Consider the following 24,281-nt stretch of genomic DNA (forward strand, 5'->3'; position numbering starts at 1 on the left):
GGATTCACCAGAGACAGAGCAGGGAGCAGAATAGGCAGACGGACCGAAAACACTGCTGAGGGGAGCAGCAGGTCCAACAGGAGAGGTCTGCAGCACCATGTGGGTATCTCCCTGGCCAGCCGGGAATCTAACTCACGCTGCAAGGGCTTCATGGACAGCTTCACAGCTCTGCGCTCAACCCGCTGTGCCAACGGGGAGGCCCCATCTCCTTACTTCTCAATCGCATTATGAAGACTCTTTTAAACATTGTATGTACCAATATTATTCTATGCTTGTAATATTTATCATAAAACTACTGTTATGTCTAATTCACTGATAGTAGTAAATTCCATGATAAAAGTTTAATATCTGTGGAAGATTGGGTTATTAGTTCCAATTCTTCACCACTGCCTTCATTTTTTTTTTAAGGGTACTTCCTGTAGTGTTAAATAGATTCATAATGTAATGAAACAGATCTCTAGCTGAATTTTTTAATCTATCGATTCTGAAACTTCCATTAAACAATTCCACATTTTTATCCCTCTCCAGTCCTTGGCAACCACCATTCTACTTTACTTTCTATGCATTTAACTACTTTAGATACCTCTCATAACTACAATCATTTGTCTCTGACTGGCTTATTTCACTTAACATAATATCCTTAAGGTTGATCCATGGGTATATAGCATGTAACAGAATTTCTTTTCTGTTAAAGGATGAATAATATTCCATTGCACCTTATAACACCTTTTGTGTAATCATGCATCCATCAATGGCCATTTGGGTTGCTTCCACCACTTAGCAATTATGAATAGTGCTAATATGAACATGGGTGTGTGTATAGCTCTCTCTTCAAGATCCTGCTTTCAGGGCCTCCCCCGGTGGTGCAGCAGTTGAGTGCTGGGCTGCGAAGCTGCCCGCAGCCTCTGCAGCGCGGGTTCCATCCCCGACCAGGAGAGGGTCCCACATGGTGCGCAGATCTCTCCTGCCGCCCACTGCTCCCCTCAGCAGTATACTTCAGTCCTTCTACCTGTTCTGCTTCCCGCTCTGGCTCTGGTGAATTCTCTCACCCTCCCGCACTTCTGACTGTACCCAGTGCTTGTATAAATAAATAAACAAACAAACAAACAAATAAATCTTTTTAAAAAAAAATCCTGCTTTTAATCTTTTTATATATTCAAATTGGGATTGCTGAATGACATGTTAGATCCATTTTTAATTTTTTAAGGAATCTTCATACTGTTTTCCATTCTATAAATCTCACCAACAGTACACAAGGGTTCCAATTTCTCTGCCTTATCAACAATTTTCATTATTTGATGGCACCCATTCTAATGGGAATGAGGTGGTACCTCATTGTGGTTTTGAACAGACACTTCTCCAAAGATCTACAGATGTCCAACAGCACATTAAAAAATGTTGATCACATTTCTTATCATGGAACTATAAATCAAAACCACAATGAGATATCATCTCACACCTATGAGAATGGCTTACAACCAAAACAAGTGTTGACAAGAGTATGGAGAAAAAAAGTAGATTCATATAATGGTAAGTAGATTCTTCCAGTATGGAGGCTTCTGAAAATACTAAATATAGATTTACCATATGATTCAGCAAATCCACCCCTAATTATCCAAAGAATATTAAAACACTAATTCAAAAAGTGGAAAGGTAGGGGGAGGGAGTGAGGAAGGAAGGAAGAATGCAGTCTTGCCATTTGAGACAACATGGATGAAACTGGAGGGGGATTATGCCCAGCAAAATAAGGCAAAAAGAGAAATACCAAGAAACAAAGCAAAAGATCAGAAACAGGGCCTCCCCAGTGGCGCAGCGGTTGAGTGCTGGGTTGCAAAGCTGCCCGCAGCCTCCGCAGCGCTGGTTCGATCCCCAGCTGCTCCCCGGCCACCAGAGGAGGGTCCCACAAGGCGCGCAGACCTCTCCTGCCACCCGCTGCTCCCCTCAGCAGTGTACTTCGGTCCTTCTGCCTGCTCTGCTCCCCGCTCTGGCTCTGGTGAATTCTCTCACCCTCCCGTGCTTCTGACTGTACCCAGCATTTGTATAAATAAATAAATATATAAATATAGATAGATAGACAGACAGATAGATAGATAGATAGATAAATCTTTAAAAAAAAAAAAAAGATCAGAAACAAAGAAAGAAAAATAAACCCTTGGATTCTGACTGTAGAATTGAGGTTACCAGAGTGGAGTGGGAGCAAAGGGTGAAGGCAGTCCAATGAACTGTGAAGGGTTACTGATACTTAGTGTTAGGCTTGGTATGGTTACATATTTGAAAAAATGTGAAACTGCATTCTTAAAACACGTAGTGTTGTAAATCAACAGTACCTCAATAAAAACACTTTAATTTTGAGAAAATACCAACTCAGACATTACAGAACTGGAAAAAACTGTTTCTCAACAAAGCAATGACGTGGCCCACCTACTACAATGTTGTAACACAGCTTTAAGGAAAAGACTAAATCAAAGTGTAACTCTTAACAACCTATTTAAGAGTACCGAATATAGGACCACCCTGGGGGCGCAGGTGGTTGAGAACCGAAGCTGTCCACAGCCTCTGCAGTGCGGGTTTGATACCGGCCACTTGCTGCTCCCCCTCAGCAGTGTATTTCATCAGTCTGCCTGTTCTGTTCCCCGCTCTTGAATCCTCTCACCCTCCCACACATCTGGCCTACCCCAGTTCTTGTATAAAAATAAATAAATCAAAAAAAAAAAAAAGAGTACCAAATATAGGGACCTCCCTGGTGGCACAGGGGTTAAATTCTTGGTGTTATCAAGCTATTGCCAGCCACTGAGGCATGAGTTTGATCCAGATCCCAGGCCAGGAGCTAACCCACATGGCTCAGGAGACCTCTCCTGTCTCACCCACTGCTCCCCTCAGCAGTATATTTCAGTAGATCTGCCTGTTCTGCTCCCCACTCTGTCTCTGGTGAATCTTCTCACCGCCCCCTTCCCACACCTCTGGCCTGGACCCCAGTTCTTGTATGCATGCATGCATAAATAAATGAATAAGAATATCAAATATAATTATTGATATAAATTTAAAAATTAGGATTTTTCTTAACTCCCGAAACCTCCAAACATTTATTTTTCCCAAAGACAGTATCTCAAAGCAAAGAAACATAAATGCAACTAATTTCATTATTCTATTAAGGGAATACATAAATAGCCATTTCTGGGCTTTTTTGGCTAGTATCTTCTATAGACACAATTCTATAATTGTTATGGTTGAGTTATAAAGCAAATAAATACATAAAATTTCTAGATAGTATTTTTTTCCTTGACAAACGACTTATGTTTAATTTCTGAGGAAAAGTTGTCTATTATTCTCATGTATGACATAAAATAGGCAGAAATCAATTTTCAAAGGGTTTTTCTCTCTAATCAAAAAGAATATGAAAATTTAAAAGGCAAAAAGACTAAAAAAAGTTAAGAAAATTTATATTCCATTAGCTAGAATAACTATGTATTTTTTAAATCATATGCTTTTTACAGATTTTTCAGGAAAATATTCCTTTGTAATGGGACAAAGGTTTTAAGAGTTTAAGGGGAACTACAAACTAAAAACACATGTCTAGGAAAATATTTATTAAGGAAGTAAATCAAGGGGGACTCCCTGGTGGTGCAAGGGGTTAAGTCTCAGCACTATGAAGCTTTCAGCAGCCACTGCGGCATGCAATCCCTGGCCAGAGAGCTAACCCACATGGAACAGCAGACCTCTCCTGTCTCACCTGCTGCTCCCCTCAGCAGTGTACTTCAGTAGATCTGCCTGCTCTGCTCCCCACGCTGTCTCTGGTGTCTCCTCTCACCCCTCCGCCCCCCACCCTCTGGACTACACACCCTTGCTCTTGTATGAATAAATGAAATAAATCTTAAAAAAAGGAAGGAAATCAAGCAAGTCTAATGTGATTAATTTTTGAGACCTTGTATGTATTCTATACAAATAATTATGAATGCTGTGTGCTTACTCAGGAATTAGCAGATTTTAAAATCTGAATTGCAAATACTCTCAAGAACATTTGCAAGTATAAGCAACAACCTAAAAACAATCTCATGTTCTTTATCTTTAAAAGACAAAGAAACTAGGAGAACTGAATTTTATCTCCTCTTTCTTACTTTTAATTGGTGAAGAAAAAAATTTAAAACTATAACTTTCAGCAATTGCATTTTATATATAAAATATTAAGTAAGGATTAAAAAGTATATTCAAAATGGATTTTTGTCATGACCTAAAAAGCAAATAATGTGACTAAAATTTTTCCAATAAGAATATTACAACCTGGCCTCCCTGGTGGCGCAGAGTTAAAGTCTAAGCGCTATCAAGCCATCACCAGCCACTGTGACATGAGTTCAATCCCAGGCCAGGGAGCTGATCCATATAGTGCAGCATACCACATGGATTCTGTCTTGTCCGCTGCTCCCGCAGCAGTGTATTTCAGTAGAACCCCCTGTTCTGCTCCCCACTCTGTCTCTGGTGAATCCTCTCACTCCCATACCTCTGGCCTACACCCCAGTTCTTGTATGCATAAATAATTTTTTTTTTTTTTGAAAAAGAGACTATTACAATCTGGGAAATGCCAAAATGTATATTGCTTTAATTCTTTTAAATTAATTAGGAAGTAAATATAATCTAGTATATACAAAAATCACGGCCAATAAAATGAAAACCCAATAGCTTTTGCATAGATTCACGGAATATTTGGCTATCTTAACTTCTAAATCCAAAAAAAAATTAAATCCTGCTCTTTGATGTAAAGTTATAAATTTGTCTCCACTGGGGTCTTTGTAAATACCCAACATTCCAATACGTGAGACATGATTAATCTCTCATCTCCCATTTATCTGTACTGCCCTATTTATCAGCAGTTCTCAATTCTGGTTGTCTATGATTAAAGGAAAACAGCACTTCCTATATTGCTAGCATGTTTCCAATATAGTCTGATCTTAATATAATATAAAATGGTTTAAAATAAACCAAGTTTGGGCCTCCCTGGTGGTGCAGGCAGTTGAGCACAGCGCTGTGAAGCTGTCCGCAGCCTCTGCAGTGCCTGCAGTGCCGGTTCGATCCCCGTCAGCCGCGGAGCAACCCACACTGCCATGTGGGTTGACAGGCAGACCTCTCCTATCTCACCCACTGCTCCCCTCAGCAGTGTATTTCAGTCTGCCTGTTCTGTTCCCCACTCTGTCTCTGGTGAATTCTCTCACCCTCCCGGGCATCTGGCCTGTACCCCGGTTCTTGAATAGATAAATCTTTAAAATAAAATAAAATAAAATAAACCAAGTTTATGCCTGATATAAAAGGAAATATTAAACATTCTAAATATGGAATAGTATTTCTGGCAGAAAAATATTCCAGCCAAGAATACTATGGGACAAATAGAATGTTAGGTATTACTGTCATACTAAATTCAAAAACAATTTTCATTCATAGAAAGATATCATTTATAACACAACCACCTCATTAAATCTTTTTGGTATGTAGCACTTAAAAAAGGAGTTAAAACTTCATGTGTACTACAATGAGTCCTAATGTTAGTTACTATAACTACTCATGGTAGAATTGCTGCTCTCCAGGAAGTTATACGGTAACAACCAAAAAAAAAATGGTATTAGTGAGGCAGAATCCTACAGATGAAACCTGAACAATTTGACTTTTCTATTGTAGAAAAATTTGCAGAAATTAAACAACAGATTCTTAATTCTTAAGACAGAACATGAAAATGTTTATAGATTAAAGATAGCTGTTCTAGTAACAGTTTAATAGCTGTTCTAATAACAGTTTAAACATGGCATGCCATTTTGCTGGTAGGGAATTCAAGACACAAAGTTGTTAAAGGACTTGTCTTAAAATCATGGTTTACACCTTCAAGTACTCTAAACTTTTTGGATTTCTCCAATAAAAGTAATTTTTTAAGTACTTGTTTTATTTTCTTTCACTTTAAAAAAGATGTAGGTACAGGGAATATAGTTGGCTACAGGTTCCAAATTTGTCTCATATTTTTCATATTTTACATATTTATACTCCAGCTCCCAAATTTGCAAACTATATGAACTTGAACAACTTTAACTTCTGTGTATCAGGTTTATCACTTATAAAAATGAGAATACTAATAGCATTGTTGTAAGAACTAAATTAATACATATTAATCCCTAGTTCTGAGCACTGTCTGACAAGTTCTGCATAGGTAAAGGTTTCTCACTCCCTTTTCTACTTTGGAAAAAAAATTTCTTTCTCACAACTAAAACCAATAGTTCAGAAAGACAAATTTCTATGAATTTGTATAAGAAATTTAGAGTAAAAGAAGCTTAACAGAGAAGAAAAAAGTCTTTCTTGGCAATTAATTTTTCTCATAAGTGATTCTGTAAAGCATGAGAATGTTGAAAACAGACTATAGTCTTATGACTCAAGGACCACAGAGAATTTCATATTATAAAATTAAAAAGTATTATATCATCCCTTAAGATTCCAGAAAAAAGGTTATATAGCAACCCTGATGCAGACATTAACACAGACCAGCATAGATAGGTTGTAGAAAGGAAAACAAAATAGTAACTATGCCTAACATGGAAAATAGTGGGTACCTTAACATAAGGTATGCGGTTCCCTCCTACCTCTGAGATTCTGGCATAGACACAATTTAGTGCATGATTCTGAGAGTTCAGAGACCAGATGGAAGATAGACGCTAACTTTTACCAATAAACACTACACCATGCTAGGTTTGTTTTAAAGCTTCTAGAATTGTGCTGTTAACACAATAGTCAACATACACATGTGACTATCAAGCACTTGAAATGTGGCCAGTCCAAACTGAGATGCACTCTAAGTATAGAAGACATATTGGATTTCAAAGACTCAGTGAAGAACAAAATGTGAAATATCTTAATATCTTTTGTATATTTAATTACATGGTGAAATGATATTATTTTGGATACACATGGATAAATAAAATAATTATTAAAGTTAATGTCTTATTATTGAGGCAACAGTGGTTTACATATTTTTACTAAAATTAATTTTACCTAGGCTAGGTTTGTTTTTCACTTTTTTTTTTTTTTTTTTTTTAAAAAGATTTATTTTGGGCCTCCCCGGTGGCGCAGCGGTTGAGCGCTGGGTTGCGAAACCGCGCGGCCTCTGCGGCACTGGTTCGATCCCCAGCTGCTCCCCGGCCACCGGAGGAGGGTCCCACATGGTGCGCAGACCTCTCCTGCCGCCCGCTGCTCCCCTCAGCAGTGTACTTCGTTCCTTCTGCCTGCTCTGCTCCCCGCTCTGGCTCTGGTGAATTCTCTCACCCTCCCGCACTTCTGACTGTACCCAGTGCATGTATAAACAAAAACAAACAAACAAAACCAGCAAACAAATAAATAAAGCATGCCTCTATTAAAAAAAAAAAATTAAAAAAATAAAAAAGATTTATTTTATTTATGCAAGAGCCAGGGTACAGGACAGAGGTGTGGGGGGTGAGAGGATTCACCAGAGACAGAGCAGGGAACAGAACAGGCAGAATGACGAAATACACTGCTGACTGGAGCAGTGGGCAAGACAGGAGAGGTATGCTGCGCCATGTGGGTTGCTCCGAGGCCAGCGGGGATTGAACCAGCAATGCAGAGGCTGCAGACAGCTTCATAGTGCTGTGCTCAACCGCCTGTGCCACCAGGGAGGCCCTTGTTTTTCACTTTTAATGTGCCTAGAGAGGATTTAACTGACTGACATTATATTTCTATTGGACAGTGCTACCTCAGAAGACAGGAGAGGAAATGAGTCCTTAGAAAAACCTAACAGTGATAGCTCAAGAAGTTCAGATTTTTAAAGATATTTAGACATGCAATCAATGAATGAAATTCTAAATCTATATAAAACAGCTACTAATATACCTCCAGAGAAGATGTCAATGGTGTGGTACTTATATTTAACTAAAATGTTGGAGATACAGGTACCGTGTAAAAGTCACAGGTGTGATGAAAGATAAATACAACTATGAGCAAAATTCAAAGGATGGTCTTTCCATCCAGTGCCTTAAAAACAACAATAAATTTGACCAGCTTCTTTAGCAAAGCTCCTGAAGTATTATTTTAATTATAAGTGTAAAGGCTCTGGTGTAAGCACCACAATCCAAAAGAACTTTCGCAATGATGGAAATGTTTACATTACCCATCACAACAGCCACTGGTCATAGGACCACTGAAATGTAGCTCAAGCAACTCAGGAATTGAATTTTTAATTTTATTTTTTCAATTAAATGAAATTTAAACACCTACAAGTGGGCTATTCAACTACATTGAAAAGCAAAGTTCTAAAACTACAATGAAAAGCATAGTTCTAAAACTTCTTCTAAAACAGTGAATTTGCCCTGATAGTCTACTTACAACTAATTCCATACAAACTTATGGCTTTAACGCCTCTTTCTTAAATGAAATTTTTCTATTTCACCCAAAAATATCTTATTCTCTGTGGCCAGGATTGTTGCCATCACTTAAAAGCCTTATTGCTAGAATCCAAAATAAGAATTCAGAATATATGGAACCAGACATTTGATTCTATCTCCTTTATGTAACATCCAGCAAAGATTTATGTATTCTAGCATATATCTACACATACATATACACACACATCATCCCATGTTGCCTCTGAAAACTGAGATTAAAGGTAACTAGTTTTTACACAGAGAAGTAAAAATCTCAAAGCAGATTTACCAAGTAAGCAATATATTTTTCCCCCAAATGTGGCTACATCTATAGTTGAGAAAATGGGATAAAATTAAAGTATATATTAAAATCAAACATGTTCCCTATTATTTCCCTCCTATACAATCTCAACTCCTACTTAGCTAGCAGACCACCTATGCCAAAACATACTGTAAGTTACTAAAATAGTTCTCATCCCTTACCACTTTTTGTATCCTGTATACCCTTACTAAAAAGATTTAAAACTCCTACTAAATATCACAAACTTAATGCCCATCCAGTTAAATTGCTAAATAGGTTCAACTTAACCAAATACAACTTAAAGTTTTTCAAAATAATCTTATTCAAATGTACCCTGAAACATCCTAAGTTTGTGAAGTCTTTTACTCGGAGACTGTTAAAAAAAAACTACGGTAGGGGCCTCCCTGGTGGCGCAAGGGGTTAAGATGCAGCCTGTGAAGCTATCCACAGCCTCTGCAGCACATGGCGCACCATACCTCTCCTGACTTTCCCACTGCTCCCCTCAGCAGTGTACTTGGGTCAATCTGCCTGTTCTGTTCCCCACTCTGTCTCTGGTGAATCCTCTCACCCCCCACACCTCTGGCCTATAGCCCCGCTGTTGTATGCATAAATAAAATAAATCTTTAAAAAAAAAAAAACAAACTACAGTAAATCACTTGTCACTTGTGCTTACTACAGATCATTTACCTGTGCTCTCAACAGTAAATTCAGTGATTATCATCTAATCCAGCCCCCTGAAGTATAGGAAAAAATGTTTCAGACAGAAGACTGGTCATTATTTTAACTAAATATCTGAAGATCAGTAATTCTTTTAAGTTTCTTGTTAACTCGTTCAGTGGTTAATTAATAGTTGGGAATAAGAGGTTCTTTACAGCTAACCTTAGTGTACCAATAGGTTTAACTCCACTTTTTCTCTTTCTCAATCCCGGAAGGACTGTTAATCAGACATGGAAGTCCAGATTATTAGAAGATGAGAATCTATACTTAAGGAGGGAAAATAAGGAGGGAAAAAAAGGAAAAGGTCAGGAATATTACTTATCTCCTTCATTCAAATCAGACTAGTTTAACAGTACAAATTTTCATCCTTTACAGTTTTAATTCTTTTTAAGAAAGTTCATATAAATTTAACAAAAAGTAAGCTCACCAATCAACAAGAATAGTATATATGATGCTCCTTATGGGTTAGCACCACAATGCGCTAGAAGCACATTAATTTATTAATTTAATCCGATCTTTATCTACCTTCCCATATCATTCTATTGAATTGAGTGAAAAATAGTCCAAAACGTAACTAAAAGAAGTTGAGAGACTTAACTGCTTGATTTTTTTCCTACTTGCTTTTCTAAAGGGAGGGGAGTCAGCAGGAAGTTTCTGTGAAGAAAGATTTGAGGACTAGCATTTCTTTCTCCTGGTTAGTTTTGTATCACAACTATGCTTCAAGGGTATTCAAAAGAGCATATGCTATTTCTGGTAACACTCCATTAACAAACACAACTTTAATTTATCTTCCCTCCTAAATGGGTCATCCGCTGGAAAAACACTAGTGCTCAATTACATGGTTAAATAACAAGTATAATCTATTGGAGTAATATAAATCTCTAATACAAATGTTGTGTTCTCAATTGATAGTCCATTTTGAGTTCCTTTCATGAAGAAAAATATACTTCCAGTATTTCATAGGGCTGTTTAAACATATTCATTTACCTCTACTATTTTTTATGAACTCCGCTCCATGTAGACAATAAAGGGCAAGGGGAAGATGAAGGGAATGGAAGTTATAGCAGCAGACAAGTGGGGGCCACGAAATGTGGGACGCTAGTAAGCAAAGGCAAAAATAGTAACTGACTTAGTAGATAAAGGCTAAGGGGAAGAAACCAAAGCACAAATTACATTGAATCCCAGAAAGGGATATACAGTATAACTAAAAACAGAAGGAATGAAAAGTTCAGATGCTTACATTAGACTCATCAATCCACTGTCTAATAGTCAGATTCTACATTACTCCAGATTAGCAGAAAGCTAAAGCCTCACTATCCAACTGGTTGAACCACAGGGATTCAGAGATACTAGATATAGCTGAAGTGATGTATTTTAAAAATGGATTAAGCGAAAATCTAAATAAATACCTAAGTCTATCAAAACTACAGCCTCTTTCTCCAATAGGTTGCCTAAACATTGGTAGCCAAGTATATTCTTATTTTTTTTTAAGACTTATTTATTTATTTATAAAGCACTGGGTACAGTCAGAAGCGCGGGAGGGTGAGAAATTCACCAGAGCCAGAGCGGGGAACAGAACAGGCAGACTGATGAAGAAATACACTGCTGAGGAGAGCAGCAGGCACGGCAGGAGAGGTCTGCACGCCATGTGGGACCCTCGCCGCCGGCTGGGGATCGAACTGGCTCTGCAGAGGTTGCGGGCAGCCTCGCAACCCAGCGCTCAACCTCTGCGCCACCAGGGGAGGCCCAGCCAAGTATATTCTTTTTGCAGAATATTAGATTCTTTTGGAAAACTAACTTAAAAGAGGATGGAGGGGGCCTCCCGGGTGGCGCAGCGGTTGAGCGCTGGGTTGTGAAGCTGCCAGCAGCCTCTGCAGCGCCAGTTCAATCCCCGGCTGCTCCCCAGCCACCTGAGGAGGGTCCCACATGGCGCGCAGACTTCTGCTGCCGCCCGCTGCTCCCCTCAGCAGTGTACTTCAGTCCTTCTGCCTGCTCTGCTCCCTGCTCTGGCTCTGGTGAATTCTCTCACCCTCCCACGCTTCTGACTGTACCCAGAGGTTGTATAAATAAATAAATAAATCTTTAAAAAAAAAAAAAAAAGAGGATGGAGGGAGGCAACCTAAAAATAGACAGTTGGATGACAGGCACCCAATTAAAACAGCCGGGTTTCTACTATTATAAATACAGTCTGCAACTTCATAAATTACTCACATACACAAAGCTTCTAGTCATCATTTTTAGTGCCCATAATTCTGAGAACAAAAAAGAAGGTAATTCAAACATTTACAATCTCAAAAATATTACTTCTCATGTACTCAGAAAATTTTTGATAGATGAGCAGTACCCACAAGAACAACAACAAAAAAGACATGAGCACTAAGAAATATGGATCCAACAAGACAGAAAGGCAAAGGGAATTACTAAGATGACTGCTGTAAAACAGACCTATCGAAAAACCAAATTGAGCAGAAGACCAACGGGCTCAATTACAGTTTTAATTAATGAGAGAGGAAAAACAGAAACCAATAAGATTATACAAACTTCTTAAAGTCAGGGAGGGAAATCTGTACTTCCAATAGATAGTTTAGGAGTTAATTACCAAAAGATACAAAGACGAAGGGTCAGTAAACTTTTATTGTGATGAACCAGGACAAATTTTAGGCTAAATATTTATGACTTTGTGGGTCATCTGTCTTAGTCACAATTATTCAACTCTGCCATAGTGCAAAAGCAGTAATGAAATAATATAATTGCATTATTATAGTAATAATATAAATTAATGAGCATAGCTGTGTTACAATAAAATTTTATTTACAAAAACAAGTAATGGATTATATTTGCCCTGTGGGATAGCAGTTTACCAACTCCTGACATAGATAATCAAGTCAAAAGACTTGACATTAGTGAAAACAAAAAGATGGAATATAATCTTAGCATACTATATAGTTCAGTCATAAGTAATATTTACATAACCATAATATAGATACTACCAAACCTTACAACTGAATTGGCAAGATAAGGAAAAGGAAGAGAGTGTACATAAGTACGCCGAAGTTCAAGTGGTAGGGACAGGAGTGGGGTGAGTATGATAGTTAAACCCTAAACAGAAAAATCAATATATTAATCCTGAATAAATGAAAACTCAAGAATAAACATGTTATTTGCTTCTGAAATTTTAAATTGGTAAATTAAAAGAAAGCTAAAAAATTTAAAAAGAATAGCCTCTGCAGAGCCACTTAGTAACTGGGGCTCAAGACTGAAACTTTTCCTTTTAAGTCTTCATAATTTGTTTGGCTTTTTAAAACTACTTCAAAGTATATGGTGCTAAATGCCTACCTGATATCTACTTCCCCTTCTTCTAATTGCCTGCTAATAGCTACTCTATATTTCTTCTGAGAGGCTTTATTTTTTTCAGGATGGAAATATTCCCACATTTTAAAAAAATGTTTGTCATAGTCCAGCCAATTCTGTATCAGCTAAAATTTCCAAAAAAGAACTTACTTTCTGATTCAAGGGTTATCTTTTCTGACTTCCTCCCCTCTTTCCTCTTCCTGGCTGGAATACACTGTAAGTGGAGTCTGGATGTGCAACACCCACTGGGCTCATGAGGATGAAAATCAATGGCTAACAATGACCAAGCAGAAAACTTCAGGGACCTAAGTCCTTTCTAACATTTTTAAACAGGTGCACCAACAATGAGCTATCTACCTCCAGGCTCCTTGTATTGAGAAAAATCAACTGATAGCTAAGCCAGATAGGTTTTCTGCCATTTGCCAATTGGAAACATTCTTAACTTGCACAATTATTTGACAATATTTAGAAAAAGTGTATTTTAATTTTCAAAGAAGAAAAAAATGAAAGTCTTGACTTCTTCAGGCTTATATATCCATTCTACTGAAACTAAAAAGGGAAGTATGAAAAAATTCCAGGTGCACGTATGATATAATAGGGGACATCTCAAGAATGATTACAATCACAACCATATGTTTATTCATATCATCACATCTTTTACAGAAACTAAATTTCCTTCATTTTCTCTTCTCCCACATCCCATCTTACTCCCCGCTGTTTCCTCTCTCTCTAAGCCTCACATACTCAACAACAGTGGGTGGCAGGCACCCATTAAAATAGCCAGACCCTGACCAACCACCCTGGGACCAATACCTGGAACTGAACCTCCTAACATCTTGGAGCTTGTGCTAAAGCTCATTCATACCCGCACAGGAAAAGAAGGTATCTTCAAGCCTTCTGTGGCCCAACCTGCAACTACTCTATAAACTGGAGTCAGAAATCTGCTCAATTCAAAGTTTAAGAAAATTATACACTCTTTTTGAGTAAATATGTCTTACATGGAAAAAACAAGTTTAAAGCAAAGTGAAAGATGTGGTTATAAAAAAAGGTTAAACTCATCTCAAAAACACAATTACAGACCACTATCTTTAAGAAGTATTAATATTACTTAATTTTAATATCGAGAGAACAATAATTATATTTATGCTAACACTAAAAAAAATATGTCCATGCTAAGTCTCTACTTTCAGCCCACAAGTTTTCTACCATCCCAGGTCTAAACTGAGGCCAGTGTATTGACATAGCCTATTCCCACTGCAAGAAAATCTTAAAAGGAAAGGTTGAAGTGGTTAAAAAACCAAATACATACTGTACTTTGTGAAAGTTAATCTCTTTTGAGTATGTCGGTAAGCTTGTTTTACTCCACATCTTCTGTAAAATCACAAAAAATAACAAATCTAAAGAGAAATATCAAGAAAGTGCTTAGTTTACCTTTTATTTATAGGTTTCTCATCTTTTTCATAAGGCTTTACAAACCACTTGCCAATTCGTACAAAGTTCCGGTTCATTAAACACCGTTCCAACAGATTGTGAACTGCTTTGAAAAGCAGGGTACGGCATTCATAGGAAAGTCCATTCTCCCACACTCCATCTTCCTCTTCTACAAAAGAAATTAAAGAAACAAATAGTAAAGTTGTGACACCAAATTTACTCAGTGCCAAGTAAAAGTATTACAGGCGAAACTCTAAATTCACAAACCCTACATTTCACCTCAGAATACTGAGCTACAATCGTTTCAATATATATCTAGACATTAAATCAAAGATCTAAGTGCTATGTAGTCTATTAAATTACCGAGAAATTATTTTTACACCTATTAGAAAGCAATGAGAAGTTGCAAATCTATCAATTTGGATGCTGTATCAACAAAAAGGACATTTGTATAATCTGGGAAATATTATACACACTCTTTACCTAAGATGTCAAATTCTAAGATGGCTCACTTGTTATTTTGTCCTAATTCCTCTAGTTATTCAGCCTGCCAAAAAAATATCCAGTTAATAATTAAACTCAAAACATTTTATGTCCATCAGCATTCTAATCCACAACTCAACTATAAAAATAAGTGATGAATAAAAAAGAAGCTTTTGGCACAGAGCCTAACAAGCAATGCATTATCAGCCACCTTAGGTCTCATTTCAAACAAATGATTCCCATGATTACTATTCAGTATAGGACACTCTACTTGGGGGAGCAATATACAAAAATTAAAGACTTTAATTTTAAATGGCACTTCTAATATAAAGTTATAGCCATCTTCACTAACTATACAGCCTCAATTTTGCCAATGAATGTTTTAACTAATTCAAGTTAACTTAAGCAAAAAAAAAAAAAAAGTAATTTTGAAATACATATAGCTGTATTTCAGGAAAAAACCTTCATATTCCATTTCATATTGTATAAAACGCATCCAATGAATCATGCAACATATAATGACAGATATTACTTTAGCATTTTAACTTTTATGATAACATTTTAAATTGCTATGTCAAAAACATCCTTAGGTCTATGACTTTATAAACATTTCATTAATATAGGCCATCTTTCAATTTAAGCAAAACTAAATGACTAAATGCCAAAACCCCTAAGAATACCAAAAAGGTACACACAATACTGATAGAAAAATAATAACACTTTTGAAAAAAGCAGAGTAATATATTAAGAGTAAAACATGGTTTATATTAGTAACATATAACAAATAGGTCAGAATAAACATAATGAAACAGAATAAACCAAATAAAAATATGACCGCACCAGAAATGTATGGCACCACAAATGTTAATGCTGACTCTACTGTTTTTAAAGTGTTTCCTAGATTATAGTCAAGTCTTTAAAATCAACTATTTTGAAATGATAAAACCTGATTTAAGAATTTTACTTCGGAGCCTCCCTGTTGGCAGAGGGGTTAAGTGTCAGCACTATGAAGCTATCTGCAGCCACTGCAGCACCAGTTTGATCCCAAGCCAGGGAGCTAACCCACAGGGCACAGCCGACCTCTCCTATCGCCTATCTCACCCGCTGCTCCCTTAGCAGTGTATTTCAGTTAATCCGCCTGTTCTGTTCCCCACTTAGTCTCTGATGAATCCTCTCCTCCCGCCCACACACACTTCTGGCCTGTACCCCAGTTCTTGTATGCATAAGTAAATCTTTTATAAAAAGGAAAAAAAAAAACAGAATTTTACCTCAAATTATGTGACTTATGATCACTAAAAACATAGATGTTCTTAATTCCAAGAGAATTATGCTGGGACTATCTCCCGATTTTCATTCCTTTATAATCTACATAGCAAACTTTTAAAACTTGTCTTTTATTGCAAATATCCTTACTGTCTAAAAAGCACAATAATTTTAAAATTTGTCTTACACAAGTAGCCTTTACCAAAATCCTTTTTTAACTACTTCTAAGTTTTAAAGCAGCAAAATCCAAGACAATTACCATCATATATCAAAGTTGTATAGTCACTATAAATTTCAAATACCAGAAAAAGATTCACTTGAGACTGAATTTTCCTACTGCACAAAAAGAATAATTTTTAAAAAGAATATGAAAAATAACTTACGTTATTATTTATGTAAGATTTCACCTAAAATTCTGAAATATTCATGGTTTTATTTTAAAATCTATTTCAATCAAACCTGTAGTTAACTGTAGTGAATATTTAGTATAGATGAATCCTCTCACCCCCTGCGCCTCTGGCCTGCACCCCAATTCTTGTATGCATAAATAAATCTTTCAAAAAAAACAACGATATTTTCAAGCATTTCTCCCTTACTACTCTAAAATTTGCCCAGAGACATCCAGGTGAATTAATGGATTCAAGTGGTTTCATTATACCCTCAAATGCCCATAACTCTCATTAATGCTAAACGGGAGTTATACATAAAACAAAAAAGAACAGACCACCTGTTAGGGTTTTCTAAAGCCAACAAATCTGTACATCTTCAGCTATACAGCTGGTAACTAAGCAACCATTACACTCAAGTAATATAACTTGATTTTTCACTGCTAAGGAAATACCGAAAATAAGTCCTCAACACTCAATGAAAAGGCTGAATTTTTTTTTTAGGAGTGGGGGTAAGGGGGGAATGTCTCCTAGAAACAAGAAACCTACAGAGCCAAGCTTCTAATATCTTGATATTATAATAACCATAATAAAAGTAATTCACTACACATTGTATTTAGATATGAAATAATACAGTCAAGCACATAGTTGATATACACCTTTTACACTAATTAAAACGAGTCCCTGAATCTCAACACCAGCATAATGGGAAGGGAAAGGAGAAGGGAACACATGGCAAATCTTTATCTAGCTCTTTTGAACTTAATCAACCATAGCCTAATGGAAAAAGTCTGCTTAATGCATTTAAGTAAATGTTTTCCTCCTCTTGTATCTGTATCCCCAGAGAAAGTAGTTTCAACTCTGTTTTTAGTACTTTTCCATTACTATTTGCACTAGAACTCAATCATTAAACTTGAAATATTTTAAAAATATTTCTTTGAAAATAAATGTAAAAATTTAAATGCAAATCTGACTACCATAAAAAAATTTGTTTGAGAACACAGGTTGTAGTCATGCCAAAGTATATGACAGGTAACCAAGATGAGTCTCCATCATTATGAAAAGGATCAAAAACAAAAAAACTGATACACCTACGTACTTGCACTAACACTTTCCTCAAAACTGACATCTAACTATCTCCACATGCTGTCAGTAAAAAAAAAAGGAATCTTTATTCCTAAATACTTCAGCAAAGCTATTAAGATGCAACATACACTAATGAAGGACAAATGGGTCAAAAATTATGGTAGAAAATATCACATAATTCCAATGGGGAGGGGGTTGAGAAATGTTTAAATGTCTAGCTCAGTACTGTCTTGAACAATAATTATCCATTCATAAGACATTAATTTAACAAGTATTACTGAGTTGGCAGTATCATTGATCTATGGCAAAATCTGAAGACCTCTGGTTTAAAAACCACCTCCAAATCTTCGAAGATCTAAAAGATACAATTTTCTTGCTCAAAACAAGTAATTATGGAACAGAAGATAAAACTCTGTACAGGCTACCTGAGGCAAAAAACATTATTTTTTTTGACTGACACTAGATTCCTATACTTGTCTGTTTTTTATCTGTCAATCCTACTAAAATGACCACTTAACATTAAATTCCAGTATTCAGTACTATGATGAAATTCTGATATAATAAGAGCATTTGGACATGTTGCTAAAATCCCATATATAAAGACCCCAGTAGCCAGAAAAAAGTAATTTTTTTGCCCTGTTTTATTAGTTCTCAAGATACCAGTTTTCTGAAAGAATCTCATCACATTTTGGCTTACTATGATATTTTTAAGACACAAAGCTTGGGAGAGGGAGTAATTTTTGTTTTTGTTTTAAGGGAAAGACTAATAGCCAATGACCACCGTCATAAAGTCTGAAAAGGTTAACACAGAGAATAAAAACACAAACTCTTCTCCTTCAAGGGCATACTGATAATGAAGCAATTTTGCTTGGAAGCAAACTAACAGTACACCTGAAGAACCAATAGGTGCCAGCCACAGTAGACTTCTGACTAGAGACATAAGCTAAAATATTTCCACCACCAATTTTACACTTCTATCCCACAACCACTGAATGAGGTCAACTACAAAGTATAAATTACAGAGATAAATAAAATTTAAAAGATTGTAATCAGAAGTTAGATTCCCCAATTCCTTTTCTGTCAAAACATACTGATGACTATTCAAATATCCATTCTCTTTGAGAACAGAACAAAAGGTATTTTTTTTAAGTGTTTTACTCTGAGATTCAAGGGATATTCTGAACAAATTATCTTTCTGGAATGACAGGTCAATACTAACACAAATTCTGACCCAAAAATATCAGATCTTTGCAAATTACTGAACAGTACTGATTTCTGCTATAAAATCAGTAACTGAAGGTTTAAAGTACATACCAAATCAGATGTGATTTGCTGTAACTGATTTTTGCCAATCAGCAATGAAATGAGTTTACATTCCATTTCTATACATCAGCTAAACTTGAAAAGATAGTCCAAACAACACAGGCTAAGTGATATGAGAGACAGGCAGAAATTTTAAATGCACTATGCAACCTGATCTGATTTTTCAGAACTCTAAGATCATGGAAATCTGAGAAAATGTCAGTGTAGAATAGCCTAAAGAGATATGACAACTAAATGTAATGTGGTATCTATCCTGGATGAGATCACAGATAAGACAGAGAACAGCTATTAGGGAAAAATAAAGGAAATCCAAATGAAGTCTGGATTTTAGCTAATACTAACATCAATATTAGCTCATCAGCTGTGAAAATGTACCATTCTAATTTTAAAAAAAAGGGACGTTACACAGGAACTCTTCTGTAATATCTTTGCAACTCATACATCAAACTAAAACTTTTAAAACTAGAAAGTTTATTTATAAAAATACACTATGGATAACACAAGAGATGAGGAGTTAAGCAAAGGCAAGCCTGTACTTTTATTATTGAATATTTAAGCTGATAAAGCTGAGGTTTAAATCTCTGCAAAAAGGAATGCCTCCTCCATTCCTCCATTAAGAAAGGCAATATTATCACCACAATCACAAACATTTCAGTAACAAAATGTGGTAGGTACTAAACCAAACAAGGACATCGCTTGTGAAGAACAGGCTCAAGCTAAATTAATCAACATTTTAGTTACCACCTGAGTCCTTCCGGGTTACCCTTTCCTCACTGCTACACCTCCACTTGGAACTCAGGATTGCCTCCTGCAGCTGATGCCACCCCTACTGTCCAGCTGCTCTCTTCTCAGGGGAGCTTAAAAGAAGGGAATAGAGAGCCACAGATGGAAGAAATGAAAAAGGGGTTAGCTCGAGAGACAGAAGCAGACTAATTACCCCAAAAGGGAGGCAGACGGTGTCCCTGGAGCAAAGAGAAGGGCGAGACAAATATACTCCATCTGAAAAGACCTTATTATTCCTTAAGATGTCCGATTTAAGTAACAACATTCTAAAGTAAATGACAGGTTTTAAAAAAAAAAAGCTAAAATAATATGTAAATACCACTGACTACACAAACTAAGACAGTACAGGACAGGTTTTGGAACAGTAAATACATACTACTCCTAATTATATTACAGTTTACTATTTTAATCACTTACAATTTGATATATCTTAAAAAGTTATTTACCGTTCATTGACATTCAGCGACATTCAGCAAAACATGACAATTAAAACCTAATTTGCCAAATCTACTTTCATTCACCTCAACAGCAATATTTTAAAGAAGTATGACCTTTTCCAATGCTAAAAAAAAGCAAAACTAGAAAAAAAACTTTTAAAACCATAACCCAGTTTCAGAAGAAAACCTATCTAAGTCATAACATGAAACCCCAGAAGAAAAAAATCCACAATAATGGTACAAGACTTTCAATTGCCAAAACAGTAGTCCTCTTAAGGCAAAACTAATATTATGTATGTATTAAAATTATCTTTAATTCCATAAAATTTATCTCATAGAACTTAGGGGAGGGGGCAACAATCTGTTCAGATGCTCTGCTAACCATATTTCATAGACTAAAACCCCCAAGTGAGCATTACGGTTTATCAACAATACAGTATATCTATAGTATAGAGATAATTAACTATCTTCAAACATTTTTCTAAGATGGTTTTTACAACCACTTAAAATAATTCAAGCATCCCCAAGTCGATGAAAGCAAAAGGAAGCTGGCAAGCTAAGTTTTCAGCATGAAAACTAGAAAACTGATGCCATGAGGTAATTTATATGCCAACATATGAACATATAACATACATACACACACACACACACACACACACACAGGCACATCACTTTATATTTAGAACTACATTACACAGAACTAAGGGCTAGATTATCCAGCAAGGAGAGAAAAGCTGGAAAACATTTATCATAAGAACTGTACCACTCTCCCCAAAAATAATAATTAACGTGAAAGATTTTGTTCATTAGAGGGTAAAAAGCAACTATCAAAAGAAATTAATGTAACATATGTAATGCAGGCATTACTGTACAAACACTGGTCTTGTATAAATGCTGGTTTTACTAAATGCTTATCTGAGATAATCACCTGGATTACTTTACATCCCAAAATAAAATAGTTCCTACCGGTCAGAGTGACAAAAATACAAACTTGAGAGTACTTAATTCCAAGTAGGAACCCCTTTTTATTTATCCAAAAATCCCAATTGTACCTGTCAAGAATTATTATCAAACATGTTGCTCAAATCTTTGGAACCCTGTAGCAAGCAACTACTCATTTATATTTTATAATCAAAGATTCTGTTGACATTAACTCTTCTATTCTAAAGTAAACACAAGCTTCAGTAATTACATGAAGAGCTATAGTTTCCCTTTCTAAAATAATATTCAATCCTAAAAGTCAAAGAAATAAGATGAAAGGAATCTGATTTGCTCACGACGACAAAATTATTTCTGGGTAACTTTTTAGATTATGACTCCATGTCCTATAAAAGCTAAACAAATTGTCATTCTTCTAATTTTAAAGAATCTTAGATGGAACAGTATCTAAAAGAATCACTTTCCAAGAATAACAAAATTAACATATGCCCTCATATGTTAGTAGATACTGTTTTACCTGTGGTTAATAAAAACCACAAATAACAATAACAAAATAACTATATGCCTTGAAAAAACATAGGCAAAAGTTACAATACAACATTTCTAGGTACTCCCATAATTATCTGCATATTCATACAGAAGAAAGCAATAACAAAATTGATTCAAAGGTGAGTTAACCTGGCTTCAAAAATATTACATGACTTTTTAGGAACTTTATGTTCCCAATTCCATTTTTCTTATGTAAATATAACATGCCTTCCTTGAGCTCTGTCACTAAGTTCATGAGGAAGCTGTGTAGTGGGGTAATAAAATTATTTAAGGCTTTGAAAGCCTGCCATAATATGGATAATTTAATTAAAATAAAATAAACATAGCAAAATAATAAAGGAAGCTGAATTTTTATCTGGTTTCATACCTGTCTTCCGCCCCGCCCCCCCCAAAATCCTGATTTATAATAAAATGATTTTTAGGAAACGTATACAACATTGCATAGCAATACGTAGAAATAAATTGTTTTCACCTGATAAGTCATGGTGAATAAGGTCAGCAAAATTGGGGTCTTCACCCCACCAAAATATCCATAATTCTCTTCTTCCAGGTCTTTGATCTCTCCGCCAAACACCAAGTACATCTGCCTTAAGGCAGCGACTAAAACTGCTCAAAATGGGGTCTTCCTCTGTCACCGGAAACAGAATAGGGGCAGAAGTTGGGCCTTGCCATACGTATCTTTTCCATTTAATTCCTGTCAAGTCAGCCTGGAAAAAAAAGCAAGATTTTTTTCTTTTATTACTGCACACTCCACGTCAAATTACTCATAAACATCTCTCATCTCATTAAAACACATCACAATTTTCCAATATATACTTAAGATACTAAAAGCAAATTGAACAAAAAATTGGTTAATGTGATAACAACCAAAATTTTAAGGGGAAAAAAAAAAAACAGCTGAAAAATGAACCCTGACATTACTGAACAGCAAGCGAATAAGCATGTCCCAGTAGAAATAAATGAAATGTAATGTGCATTAAGCATACATATGCAAATACTGCACGTTGAGTAAACATTTCTTCTCCTAAATTCTATTCTAACTGCTCATATTTGTTCCCTGGTGTCAAACGTAGACTGCAAAAATTTGTTTCTAAAAAACTCCTCATTCCATGTTTATGGAAGTCATGACTAATGAAAAGAAACCTGAACGGTAACTGAAGAAATTCCTAATTCTTCACATATCCCTTTCAGGAAAAGCCCAACTGGTGCTCACAAAGAACTGTCAGATTTGTGCTAGTATATCTTCGTAGAACCTGATCCTAAAAGTACAAAAAACAAACTGAGTGGAAAGATAGAAATGGAAAACCTGTTGTGTATCTTATTACATCTGAAGAGATGTTGATTAATGGACATTGTATAAGAAAACATTTTAGGGAAAAAGGGCATTAAAGATCTCAATTTAGCATCAGGAAAGACAACTCGACAGAGAGAATTCAGTAATTCTTTCATCTTACTTAAAGGTGCAATGCACAAGGAGCCAAAAATGAAACTGCTGATACATGACTGGCAGTTTACACTTGCCAACTAGTTGTGCTCCGCCCACTCAATTCACTTACCTATCACACACTCTCTTACTAATTTTCAGACAGGGAAAACGAAAAAAGAAAGTCATCCAAACTTTAAATCTCTGAAGTTAAGCTACTGTCCAATTCAGGGCTAAACACTTGCAACAGTTGGTACTTTTGAAGATCTTAACTGTGAGTGTTCCCAGTCTGGGCCAACCTACACAATTGTCATTCCTACATCCAGCTTCCCCAGACTTTTCATTTCAATAAAACAAGGAACAGCCTGCTCAAAACATTCTAAAAACGCAAGCAAAACAGACAAATATAGAAACGTTTAGTGCAAAACCATAGCACCTCCTCCATTAGCTCCCTCCACTCTCCCACAAACATAACGTTCTAATAAAAGCAAGATGGCTAGAATTGTCAAAATGGCAAACTGTCTTCAAAGTTTAAAGAGAAAACATACGAAATGGCATCTCCTTGTTTTTACTGAGGTCTTAAGTCACCCAGAGAAGAAACGAACCCTCCTTAGTCAGACTCCAGTTAAAAACAAACAAACAAACAACAAAACAAAACAAAACAAAACAACCAACGTGAAACTAAGAGAGGTTTTCAGCGCATAACTTCTGGCGTCCTGTTTAATGGGGAAAATCAAATTACCAGAGACAGCATAAAGGCAGTGGGAGAGTAACAGTGAGCAGGAATACAGGGTCGGTAAGAAGAAAAGCAACAGCTCAGCAAAGAACGAGCTGTTATCTGGCAGGACACTAAGTTGAAGACAAGACTACGGAGAGGAGAAAAAAAGAGTGAGAACAAGACCAGGAAAAAAAAAAAAAATCCAACACTCCTAACACAGCGCCCAGGACGGCGGGCGAACGCCGCCGCCGCGGGGCTGGAGCGGAGCTTCGCGGCGGCTGCGGCTCCGGCCGGGCCTAGCCCGGGACTCCGGCATCTGGATCAGACCCGGACCCCCTCCCCCACGGCCCAAGGGCGCACCTCGCGGCCCCCTCCCCCACCGCCGCTCGCCGCGGCCCCCGCCCGCCGCCCGACACTCACCAGACAGAAGAGGTTACAGTGACAATCTTCCAGGCTGGCCCCGTTCGGCACGAAGGAGGAACTCATCGTCCCTCACAGCAGCCGCCGCCGGCGCCACAACCCACCATCCGCCATTACCGCCGCCTCCGACCAGAGAGAGAAACACAGACACCGGGGAGGGCGGGGGGGTGGTGGTTGGGGGGGCGGTGGAAGAGGAGGCCGCCGGGCCGCCCGCCCTCCCCACCTACCCCCCCGGGGCCGCAGGCCGCCCCCGCCGCCCGGCCGGCACC

At 36.9% G+C, this 24,281-nt stretch overlaps 1 protein-coding gene across 1 annotated transcript in view; it reads right to left on the reverse strand.

Annotated features, from left to right (window-relative positions):
* MED13 (mediator complex subunit 13) overlaps positions 1-24,078 on the reverse strand; it is a gene marked incomplete at both ends in the record, with an annotated part of 90,395 nt that extends 66,317 nt beyond the window's left edge. Inside the window, 3 exons of the mRNA XM_084238229.1 lie at positions 14,203-14,371; positions 21,924-22,158; positions 24,013-24,078. Of these exons, the coding sequence (XP_084094355.1) occupies positions 14,203-14,371; positions 21,924-22,158; positions 24,013-24,078 (470 nt within the window). The remainder of the gene's footprint in view (positions 1-14,202; positions 14,372-21,923; positions 22,159-24,012) is intronic.
* Positions 24,079-24,281: the final 203 nt, after the last annotated feature.

This window comes from Talpa europaea, assembly GCF_964194135.1.
Source record: "Talpa europaea genome assembly, chromosome: 7".
NCBI lineage: Eukaryota > Metazoa > Chordata > Mammalia > Eulipotyphla > Talpidae > Talpa > Talpa europaea.